Below are 12,337 nucleotides of genomic sequence, written 5' to 3'. Positions count from 1 at the left end.
ATTTATTCATCTTTCTATGGCTACCTCCTAACAAGTAGAGCAGGAGGAGGAGAATAATTCTCTCTGGGAAAAGAAGAAAATATTTCTAATAACATAAGGGAGGGGAATTTTCCAGCCTGTTTCTTGGAAGAAGTTCAAAATTTTTAATTATAGACATTCACCTTACTTGAATTAACTTCCTAGAATTAGAGTTCAGAGTCCTTCTAATAAAAACTATTCTTTCTAGAAGTCAAGTTGGTAACTTGTGAGACATGAAAGTTAAGTCTCTACACCAGTTTTATCAAAAGACCCAAAAATCTACCCAATGCATTAAGCCACCAATTACATTTCTTCTGTGCAAGACTACTAGCTATTGGAATTTAATAAAAGGAAATTCTACATGTAAGTCAAGAATAACTGTGCTCCCACACCAAAATATTTGTGAAAAATAAAACCGAACGGAGTCCAACCTTGAAAATTCCCTGGGCAGACAAATCCAATTTAGTCAAACAAATAAAGTTTAACTTAGCTTATTTTTTATGACGAACTTGACCTGAGTCATTTTTTGCTTATGCCTCTGGAAATCATAAACAAAACTGTTTCCCAAGGTTGACATGAGGTAACCACTGAAAATTCTAATATTATAACCAATCACTATGAAGAAGAAATAGTCACTTAAGTCTCACTGCCTAAGATGCTAACAATATACCCCAGAGCCTCACTCCACGTTTTGGTCCCAGTGCTCCCAGTTTGCAAACTGTCCTTTTGGTGTGTTCACAATACACTTTTACTAATTACTACTTCAGTGATTCTTTGGTTTTACTTCGGCTATTTCTGAACGTTTGATAATCAATGACACACTATTGTCCTGGCTGGGATCTACATCAACTCTTGCTCCCACTAGTTAATTGGCACGTGGCTTTCAGGACATCAACCGTCAGGGACAGGTCTGTAATTACTTGTGATTCCTTGAGTCCGAATTCCGGGCGCGTGGTGCTTACTTCTCCTTCATTCACCGTTTGATTCTGGGCTAAAAGGCCGTCCGGGTGCTTGGCACCAGCACCGCCGAACTTGGCACCAGGATCGTGGTCTCTCCCAGTCAACACTGGACAGAGGGAAGTCGGGAACCCCAGGCTGAGGGGAACCAGGGCTGAAGATAGAGAAGGGGGACGGGCGACGTCCTGCCCGCCGAGTGCCGCGACGCCTGGTGGGTATTAAGCAGAACCTTAAGGCCGCCGCCCCGCGGCGCCTCAGCGCCCCTGACGCCGCCCGGATGCGCTCGGGGCGAGCCCGCGCGGCCGGGTCCCCTTCCTGAGGCGCGGTGGGGGCGGGGCACGGCGCGCGCCGGCGCGTGGAGGCCGCGGGCGGTGGCGGAGCGCGCGCGGGGCGGGGGCGCGCGGCGGCCGCTGTGGCCTGTGGCGCCGTCAGCCGGCGTAGCAGAGCGAGGCGAGAGAGGTGCAGCTCCCGCTGCGGCTGGCGCTGCCGTTGGCCAGGCGCGCGGGGACGGTTCGGAGCTGCGCCGGGGCCGCCCCACCCTCCCGCCGCCGTCCTCCGGTCCGCGGGCCGCGCCGTCCCGTTATCATGTCGTTGAGGCAGCGCCTGGCCCAGCTGGCCGGCAGTTTGCAGGAGCCGCAGAAAGTGGCCCGTTTCCAGCGGCTGTGCGGGGTGGAAGCGCCGGCGAGCCGCACCGCCACGGCCACCGCGGACCCGAGGGAGGATGAGAAGGCGGAGGCGCCCCCCGCCGGAGACTGCCGGCGCCGAGAGCTGCAGCTGGGGGCGTCCGGAGGCCCCACGCCGCCCGGGAGCGACCGCAATCAGTGCCCCTCCAAGCCTGGTGGCGGCGGCGCCCCCAACGGCGTGCGGAACGGGCTGGCGACCGAGCTGGGCCCGGCCTCAACGCGGCGCGCGGGCGCCCTGCGCCGCAACTCGCTAACGGGCGAGGAGGGCCAGCTGGCCCACGTGAGCAACTGGCCTCTCTACTACCTGTTCTGCTTCGGCACGGAGCTGGGCAACGAACTCTTCTACATCCTGTTCTTCCCCTTCTGGATCTGGAACCTGGACGCCCTGGTGGGCCGGAGGCTCGTGGTCATCTGGGTGCTGGTCATGTACCTGGGCCAGTGCACCAAGGACATCATCCGCTTGCCGCGGCCCGCCTCGCCGCCGGTGGTCAAGTTGGAGGTCTTCTACAACTCCGAGTACAGCATGCCCTCCACCCACGCCATGTCCGGCACGGCCATCCCCATTTCCATGATCCTCCTCACCTATGGCCGCTGGCAGGTAAGGTTCCCTGTTCTCTCCCCGCTCAGCCTAGGGGAGTTAAAGAAGTCGGATCCTCGTTGATCTCCGCAGTTACTTCAGTTTGGATGTTCCCCTCCCAAACCTCTCTGCACAGGTTTTCACAGTACCCGCAGACAGGCCCTTTCTAGGTTTAAAAATGATCGTAAAACGATCAGGGGAAATCTGGAGACTAAGCGGTCAAACTGTATTTTATACTAATGCCTTTCTTAGAACCTAAAAGAAACACTGTTCATGGGCTAATAATACATTGTCATCGGGCTTTGGTTGAGTTTCTAAATGGCTTTAATACTTGTGATGCAGAGAACGTTATTATGATTAAGAATAATGTCCTTATAATTAATTAATCGTTGGGTGACTAAGATTCACCAGTTATATGTGGTGCCTTTCCCCACATTGTTTCAGGCGTAGATAAAGTCATTGGCTTTACTCCGAGACAGTGTTTTTAAAACAAACATGGTCGTTCCAGGCTATGAAGTAATGGATTTTAAATGAAAGCCACCCTTTGTGAAAGTTAATGGAGCACCGCCTGAGTGCTCTTTTAAGGGGTGTGGTTGCTAATTTGCTGATAGACACAAAGTTTAATTAGCTTCTGGATCACAGATCTGTACAAACAGTTGTTGAGCTGCAGTATTACTGTTGAATGAACTCTGTCTGTAAATGCACCCTTTTAAAGTTATTCTTAAAATTAGGATTCTTCATCAGACTAAGTGGGTTTGTAAAAATGATAAGTATGACAGCAAGATCAGCCTGACAGTTTTCAGTTCATCATGGTTTGTAAATGTTACTTAAATTTAGAAGTGAGTTCTTTTTCATATACAAGCAAAATTTACTCTTAGACTGATGTTCTTTGCTTCTGTTTAAAATTTTATTGGACTATAGTTGATTTACAATGTTGTGTTAGTTATCTGTCTTTTAAATTGTAAGGTTTGTTCATCCTGCAGATGCAGACCAGTCCACTAATTTAAGAATAAAGTTAATAACTGTGAAGAATCCAAGGAATCAGACTCCCTTGATTTTATTTTCCCATTACAACACAGAATCATCTTACAGTGAGAAATACACATTCTGTTTAAAACTCCATTATGATAAGCTCACTTATCTCAGATTTAATTGCCCCCATGGACACTTCCGTGCAGTGCATCTCTCATACAGGAACATGGAAAATATGTACTGTGTATACTAAGAAATATCAGAATTATAAGGGAAGATTACCATGGGAAGTTTTTTTTTTCCTATTTAACCACAGGAGATATACAGTAATATTCAGACTGTAAAGTAGTACTGCCTGTTTTATGTGATAGATAAATATTTCAAATTTATTTACTCTAGATGCTTCAGAATTTAAGATTGTCATTGAGTTATGCTGGGCATGATATTTACTGGTTAGCTAATGATGTTTCTCTTTATTTTTAAGAGATTTTCAGGATTCCATAATGATAACGCCTTTTGTAACTCCTCATTGTGTAGCTATGTGGCATGTTATTAATATTAGCAGTCCAAGTAAGAGAAGATGGTTTTGGGCTCATCATCATTCAGAACACATGTTAACAGAGTCTGAGAACAGTACTGCTGGACTGTTTATGGGATGAAGCTATCAATATTTTAACATTTTGGGGTTATTTGAATTGTCAGAATATGCTTATGTTATAGTTTTTGAACAACCTAGTATATTTAATACAAAGTTTGAGGAATTTATATATCATACTGTTTTAGAATTTGAGCTGGACAAGACTTTAAAAATCACCTAGTCTCAAATTGTAATTTTACAGGTTTGGAAGCTGACCAGTTGCATTAGAATTAATCTGTAAAATCAGTTTATTTCTTCATTTACATGTTTTCACTCTTAAGTTTGAATGAACTTCCAAATTTGAATAATTGTTTATTTTTGGTTAGCTGTTTTAAAAGAAAGTCTCTTATATGAATGTTCTATGTTTATAAATGTACATAACTTAGTACAAAAACCAAAATGACTTTTCTACCTTTTTACTTTTTAAAAAAATCCTTGTTATGACTTGAAAACAAAAGGGCCTTCCTTTTGCTTAAGTTATTTTGGTCCTCTTCTCTACCAGTTAGTATTTTAGTACTTAGGAGGCTTATATTTCTAGAGTGAGTAATGAAAAAAATATATGTATTGGAAAGTGGGATAAGAATTAAACAACAAAAGCCTAGTGTTTTTGTAATTAATAGCAGTTTTGGTTGACAGTTGTGTCCACCTGCTTGTGCCTCTACTTCTTATTCAGGACTTCTATATGCTTAGGATGCCGAAATCTCTCGGGAAACTGAGTCATCTTACATGCCATCCCTTTGGTTTGGAATAACTACTTCATTCTTCCCTTCATGCCACTTACTGTTCCTACTTGAAATCTGGTCAAGATTCACTTACATGGAGCCTTTTAAAATAACCCTTTCTGTTTCATTATTCCTCGTTTCTTCTTAAAATGACAGTAAACCAAAAAAATTACTTGAGGGCTTGCTTAAAAGTGTGGTTTCTGCACCTTACTCCCAGAGATTCTGATTCGTTAGGTAAGTGAGGGGTATTACATTTTACTGAAGTTCCCCAAGTATTTTTGAGGGAAAAATGTACTTTCTAAAGTCCCTTCAGTAAAATTAACTCTTGATCCTTATAATATATTTTATATTTCTCCAACATTGCTGTCTCAGTTCTTTTGTAATTCTATTCTTTGAATCCTCTTGCAGTATCTTGGTAATGCAAAAATGGAGATTGAAACAGTATGGCTCTAAACCATCATTTGGTATACTGGAAGAATTATTTTTTAGAAATTTTACAGTAATGCAAGATAGAAAGTGTTATGGCATTTCTATGTGTATTAAATAACTTGATCCATTGGACAAGATAATGATTATTGTTCACATGTTATTTATTAGGATTTTTTGTAGACTGAATTGGGAAAAAATAAGAAATAAAGAACATCAGGTATTAAGAGCATAGTCCTTTGAAAAACAATCTGAAATTAAAAAAATAAGGCACTCCTCTTGTATTTATGTCCACGCGCTCTTTTCAGAAATAAAAAGGCTTAATTTTTAAATAAGACAACATATAATGAATGAGTTCTAATTATATACTTGATTTAATAACATTAAGCAAGTTTAGATGAATTTCATTTTTTAAAAATGAATGACATCACACATTTTATAGCCTAACCCATTCCCAGATAGTCCCGGGTAATATGTTTTCACTACTTTTAGTAATATTAATGGTTGCATTATTAACATTATTAACATTTATTAAGGTCTTACTCTGGGTCAGACATTGTTTGAAATGTCTGTTACTGCATTTATTCTGCTCTTAAAATATCCCAGTGTTTGGTCCTATTATGAATACAAGTTTACAGATAGGAGACTGAGGTAGAGAAAGGGTAAGTGATTTAGTCAAAGTAACATAGCTAGTGATTCAGAGGCTGACTTTAAACTTTATAGACGGGCCCTAGAGCTTTCAGAGAAAAAACTCTTTTCATGTCACACTTTGTGATTTTTAAATAATCTTTGCAATAATAAAATTTTTCAAATAGATACGAGTGTGTTCTTAAAATACAAAAATAGCTTTTATATGCCTTGAGAAGATTATGTGTACATACATGTGCAATAAGCACAAGTATTTGTGTTTTAAAGATGTAAGTTGTTAACTGAAATTAAATGCTGATTTGACCACCCTTCCTTTTCTCTATCTTCCTAATATAAATAAAAAATTAAACATAATGAGGGCTTTAGGGGGGAAAAAAGAACATAAGATATTCTATCAAAATATAGCTTATTATAGATAATAAAGGAAGATACCTGTGAGATCATGGAAAGGTAAACAGAAGAAAGGCAAGAAGTAGGAGTTACAAAAGTAGGTCACAAATGACAAAGACCAGAAAAGGCTTTAGGAGTCAAGGGAAACTGATCATTCTGGGAAGAAACACAGTTTATTAAAAAATCAAATTGGATTGCTACTTGATTTCTTTTTTATCTTGTGTGATACTTGTGTTTGAAATGCACATTTTCCTGATTTTATAAGTGCTTATTATTAACTCTTGATTTTAAATTATTTGGATAGGTAATGGATTGTAGAAAATTCAATATTTACATAAAAATATGAAGAAGAGAGTACATTTCTCTTCTTTTTCTATTCCACAGCTTCCAGGATCTCTTTTCCAGAAGGATTCATTGTTAGAAGTTTCTTGATCAATCTTCTAGAGGTAGTCTTTACTTTTGTAGGCATACATATATATTTATTTTTAAAAAACTTTAAATGGTGGTACCGGGGATTGAACCCAGGACCTGGTGCATGCTAAGCATTCCCTCTACCATTGAGCTCTACCCTCCCCCTAGTTTATTTTTCATACAAAAGGTAACATACTATCCTAGACCTTGCCTCTTTCACTTAAAAATGTATCATGAAGATTTTCCTTTTCTTTTCTCCAAAAATTAAAGAGTACTAACTTTGTGCTTGCAGTAGAGAGAGCTATCTGATTTTTTTCACATGTGCATGATGTTCCAGTATATTAACATAATTTATTTAAAAGTTGACTGTTGACTGTTCCAGTACTGCGTAGTCAAAGACTTTCTCTATTTTTTTTCTATTAGATTGTTGGTATTTTACTAATTTTTAAAGACTATACCTCTTTGGTTTTCTTTTTTTTCCTTTAAGTCCATGCTCTACATTCAGATAATGTTATACCACTTCAAGTATAGCAACAGTATACTTCATTTTCCCCTTTTCCCTCCTTTGTACTATTGTCATACACTTTCCATCTATATATGTCATAAAATTCAGAAAACATTGTTATTTTTGTAGTGTTCCTGCATTATTTCTAGAAATAATTTTTTTCTCCCTTCTTCCCCCACATCCTCCCCTTCTGGAACTTCAATCTCATGTATGTTAGATTGTTTAACACTGGTCACTCATAAATCACTAATACTTTGATGATGATTATGATGATGATAATGGTGGCAGTGATTATAGTGTTTTGGCTCTCCAGGCTTTGTTTTGGATAGTTTCTATTGCTATGACTTCAAATTCACTGATCTTTTCTTCTACAATACCTAATTTTCTGATAAACTCATCAAGTAGAATGAAATATAGTTACAGTTAAATTACTTGTCAGTTTACTCTTTTTAGGCTTTCTAGAGTGGGTCTAGAATAACCATAATCTAGAGCTAATTTAGTCTCACTACTAAGGTGATAACCTTCCAGAGACAACCCAATTCCCTCAGCACTGCGCCTGTTGGAAAACCAGTTACAAGCCTTTGTGAGCTTTGGGAATTATTTGTCCTACTATTTTCCAATAGTTTTCTCCCAGCCTGGTGGACTTTCATTCCATGCATGCACAGATTAGTTCTCAGCCAGCAATTTGCAGAGATGCCTCTACAGATCTCTGGGCCTCTCCCTCTGTGCGGAGTCCCTTCCTAGTACTCTCCTGGAAATTATAGCTGCTTTGGCCTCTGGGAACTCCTGTTTATCTCCCATTAATTCAGTGGACTGAATTGTTTTGGTTCTTCTTCTGTGCTACAGCCTGGAAACTGACTCTAGCAGCAAGCCAGGGCAATCATAGGACTCTTCTCATTTGTTTCCCTTTTCTCATGAATCACAGTCCTGTGCTACTTGTTTTCTGAAAACCGTTCTTTCATATCGTTTGTGTAGTTTTCTGGTTGGTTACAGTGGAACAGCTATTCTTACAACATTTAATCACTTAAGGGCAGAAAGAGAAATCCTCTTAAATCTACTTACTGTTTTCTGTTTTTTTATAAATAACACCTTACTGAGATGTAATTCATATACCATACAATTCACCCACTTATAATAGTCCATTCAGTAGCTTTCAATATATTCATAGAATTGTGCAACCATCAACACACTCAGCTTTAGAACATTTTCATCATCCCCCAAAGAAACCTCATACCCATAGTAGTTACTCCCTATTTCCCCCCAATCCCTAGCACCCCTAGGCAACCACCAATCCATTCTATAGATTAGCCTACTATTGTCATATCATGTAAATGGAAGCATGCAGTATCTCTTGTGACTGGCTTCTTTCACTTAGCATAATGTGTTAAGATTCATCTATATTATAACATGTATCTTCATTCCTTTTTGATACTGAATAATATGCCATTGGATGGATATACCACATTTTATTTATCCTTTTCATCTGCTGATGGAAATTTGGGTTTACTTTTTAGTTATTTTGAATAATGTTGCTATGGATATTTTTGCATAAGTTTTTGTGTGGACATGTTTTTGTTTCTCTTGGGTTACTTACTAGTTTTTGAAGCCTTTTATGTGGTGAAATTAGCCTTTTGACTGTGGTAATTTGGAAGTGTTTTCCTAAATTGTAACTTCTCTTCTGACTTTGTTTTTCTCCAAGCAGAAATTTTTCTTTATATGTCTCAGTCCTTTGTTTTATAGTTTTTAGGTTTTGTGTAATATTAGGATGGCTTTCTACCATGGTTTCTTATGGTACTTTTATGGTTTCTTCTTTTTTTTTTAATGCTTAAATCTTTGAACCATCTTGTTTTGAGGAAGGAATTCAACTTGATATTTCCCAATGGCTCCATTTATTGAACAGTCCATTTTTCCATATTTACTTGAACTGTCACTTTTATCGTATATTAAATATAGGTATATGTTTGGGTCTGTAACCATAACTTGATTTAGAATGATATATCTGATTTTTGTGTGCAAGTTCTAGACTATTATACTTATTATAGCTTTATAAATATTTTTTCAGAATTCTTCCTGTTTTAACTTGTTTATCTTTCTATGTGTACTTCAGATTTTGTCTAGCTCTAAAAGAAAAATCTTTTTGCTATTTTTTTTTTAATTGGAAAGATAAAGTTGTCCTTTTGCATTTAAGTCTTTGATGCATCTTTAGTTGGTTTGTGTGTGTTGTGAGGTATGGATCTGGTATAAATAATAAACAGACCTTGTGCCATTTTTGAATTGTTTATCCTTTCTCCACTTACCTGTCATGCCATTTATGTTATATATCAAGTTCCCATATGTGTATGGGTCTAATTCTGGGTTCTCTGTTCTATGTCACTGGTCTGTTTGTCTGTTTATCAATATCATTGTCTTAACTGCTGTAGTTGCTTTAGAATAAGTCTTGGTATCTGTTTCTGGATGTTCTTTATCATATTCTTCAAAACTGTGTTGGCTATTTTTGAATATTTGCTTTCAATATGCGTTTTAGAATCAGATCTTTAGTTTCCATGTAAAACCCTGTCTGGACTTTTACTGAAATAGCAATGAATTTATAAAGTAATATGGAGAGAATTGATAGCCTTATAATACTGAATCTTCTTATGTTTGAATATGGTAAATCTTATTTATTTAGATTTTCTTATATGTATTTCAATGAAGTTTTATACTTTCCTCCATATAGATCAAGCATATCTTTTGTTAGGTTTATTTCTGGTTACTTTATTTTTTTGTTACTGTTGTAAATGATATCTTGTTAAAATTCAAATATTCTAACTTTCTGTGGCTGGAATACAGAAATGCACTTGATTTTTATACATTGATCACCTATACAACTTTGATCAACTCTTCATTAATTTAGTTATTTGTATTTATATTCTCATCTGTAATCTATTCTCATCTGTTCTAGAAAAAAAATCATGTCAACTGAGAATAATGACATGTATATTTTTCTGCTCTAATTATACTTCTTTTTTTCCTCATTGACTAAAAAGCTTTAATCAAGGTAATGACATTCAATTCCACAAATATAATCTCTTCATATTTCTAATAAGTACTAGGCAATAACATAAGCTCTCCAGATATCAGAGTGAATAAAACAAATATTGTCTGTTTGCTCAAGGAGATTATATTGGTGTTTTAGAAATACTCTTATATCAATAGTATGGAAAATGGACTAAAGAGAAGCAAGACTGGAGGCAGGTAAACCAGACCAAGTAAGAGGTTACTCTGAGAGGCTGTCATCCCAGGCTCGAGGGATTCGAGTCCTCAGAGATGTCCACTGAATAAAACATAACTCTCAGCTTTTAGGTTGTGCATTTTATTTCAGTCGACATTGGTATCTGCCGATCCCAAACTCCCAATTTATCCGTCCCTCCCCTCTTTTCCCCAGTAGCAAAACAAATCAAGTTTGTTTTCCATCTCTGTGAGTCTGTTTCTGTTTTGTAAATAAGTTCATTTGTGTCATTTTTTTTTTCAGATTCCACATATAAGTGATATCATATGATATTTGTCTTTGTCTTACTTCACCTAGTATGATCATCTCTAGGTCTATCCATGTTGCTGCAAGTGACATTTCATTCCTTTTTATGGCTGAGTAGTAGTCCATTATAAATATACATATATTACATCCTCTTTATCCATTTATCTGTTAATGGGCATTTAGGTTGCTTCCATGTCTTGGCTATTGTAAATAGTGCTGCTATCAACACTGAGGTGCCTGTGTCTTTTCAAATTAGAGTTTTCTCTGGGTATATGCCCAAGAGTGGGATTGCTGGATGAGATGGTAACTGTATTTTTTTTTTTTAATGGAGATACTGGGGATTGAACCCAGGACCTTGTGCATGGTAAGCATGCAGTCTACTGCTGAGCTATTTCCACCTCCCCTGGTAACGCTATTTTTAGTTTTTTAAGGAACCTCCATACTGTTCTTTGTAGTGGCTTTACCAATTGACATTCCCACTAACAGTGTAGGAGGGTTCCTTTTTCTCCACACCCTCTCCAGCATTTATTATTTGTAGACTTAAAAATATATATATTTTTAATTTTGGGGGGAGGTAATTAGGTTTATTTTTTAAATGGAGGTACTGGAGATTGAACCCAGGACCTTGTGCATGCACTCTACCACTGATCTATAACCTCCCCCTTATTTATAGACTTTTTGATGATGGCCATTCTGATGGGTGTGGTACTACCTCATTGTAGTTTTGATTTGCATTACTCGAATAATTAGTGAGTTGAGCATATTTTCATGTGCCTGTATGTCTTTGAAGAAATGTCTGTTTAGATCTTCTGCCCATGTTTTGATTGGGTTGTTTTTTTGATACTGAGCTGTGTGAGCTGCTTGTATATTTTGGAAATTAATCCCTAGTTGGTTGCATTGTCTGCAAATATTTTTTCCCATTCCATAGCTTGTCTTTCATTTTGTTTATGGTTTCCTTTTAAAGCCAATTCTTTACAGTGAATCTCTCAATATATATGTATACATATATATCCTATTGGTTCATTTTCTCTAGAGAATTCTTACTAATACATTATGTCATAAATTTTCTATCGGTAAAAACTAGAAAGCATTTTTAATGAATAAAGTATTTTCCTATACCTGCAAAATACTTTTTATACTATAGGATTGTCCTTACTGTTAATATTATTTTCTTTATAGATGAAGAAACTACATTGCAAAGAGACTATGAAACTAGCCCGTGGTCCCATACCTGAAGAACTAGGCACCTTTTGGGGAGTCTGCCTAACTCCCAACCCCCTGAAGGCTCCCTCACCTACAGGACTGCCGTATTTTCTCTACATAATCTTGCCCATCAGGAACTGAAAATGGTACTGAGTTTGAGCAGGTTTCCTCTATGAAGAAGTAGTAAATTCAGAAACCTTCATCTGCCATGTAGACTGAAGAGCAGAGAAGCTAATTTGCAGAAAAAGAAAAATGAAGTGGATATGTACAAAGAAGGGGTGGTCCTGTGACTGTCCAGTTTATAATTCCAGTTTCTTCTTGAAGCTTAACCTCATTCTGCCCTAGGGTTATGTGAGATACTCTGTATCCTTCTCTTTTTTTTTTTTTTCTCAAGATAATTTGATGTCTGTTATTTACAATTTTAGAGACCCAATAAATACATACAGTAAGTGGCTAGAGCCAGATCTGTGTAGCTCCAAAAACTGATCTTTAAACCACTAGATTATAATCCATAAATATTGATTTATTCATTGTTGCATGGTATATGTAATTTTATGATAAACATATTTACATATAACCCTTGCCCTCATTTCTATGTCTTTAGTGAAGAATTCTAGGAGAGAGGTTACTGGGTCAGTGTATGTAAACATTTAGAGCTCTTTTTTGTATTGACA

At 37.7% G+C, this 12,337-nt stretch overlaps 1 protein-coding gene across 1 annotated transcript in view; it reads left to right on the top strand.

Moving 5' to 3' along the window:
- The first annotated feature begins 1,420 nt into the window (after positions 1-1,420).
- SGPP1 (sphingosine-1-phosphate phosphatase 1) overlaps positions 1,421-12,337 on the top strand; it is a 33,866-nt gene continuing 22,949 nt past the window's right edge. Inside the window, exon 1 of the mRNA XM_006177762.3 lies at positions 1,421-2,256. Coding sequence (XP_006177824.3) covers positions 1,561-2,256 — 696 coding nt within the window. The 5' untranslated portion in view covers positions 1,421-1,560. The remainder of the gene's footprint in view (positions 2,257-12,337) is intronic.

The sequence above is a fragment of the Camelus ferus genome, chromosome 6, assembly GCF_009834535.1.
Source record: "Camelus ferus isolate YT-003-E chromosome 6, BCGSAC_Cfer_1.0, whole genome shotgun sequence".
Lineage (NCBI taxonomy): Eukaryota > Metazoa > Chordata > Mammalia > Artiodactyla > Camelidae > Camelus > Camelus ferus.
The sequence above is the reverse complement of the archived record's forward strand: the minus strand, read 5'-3'. Positions and strand labels throughout refer to the sequence as shown.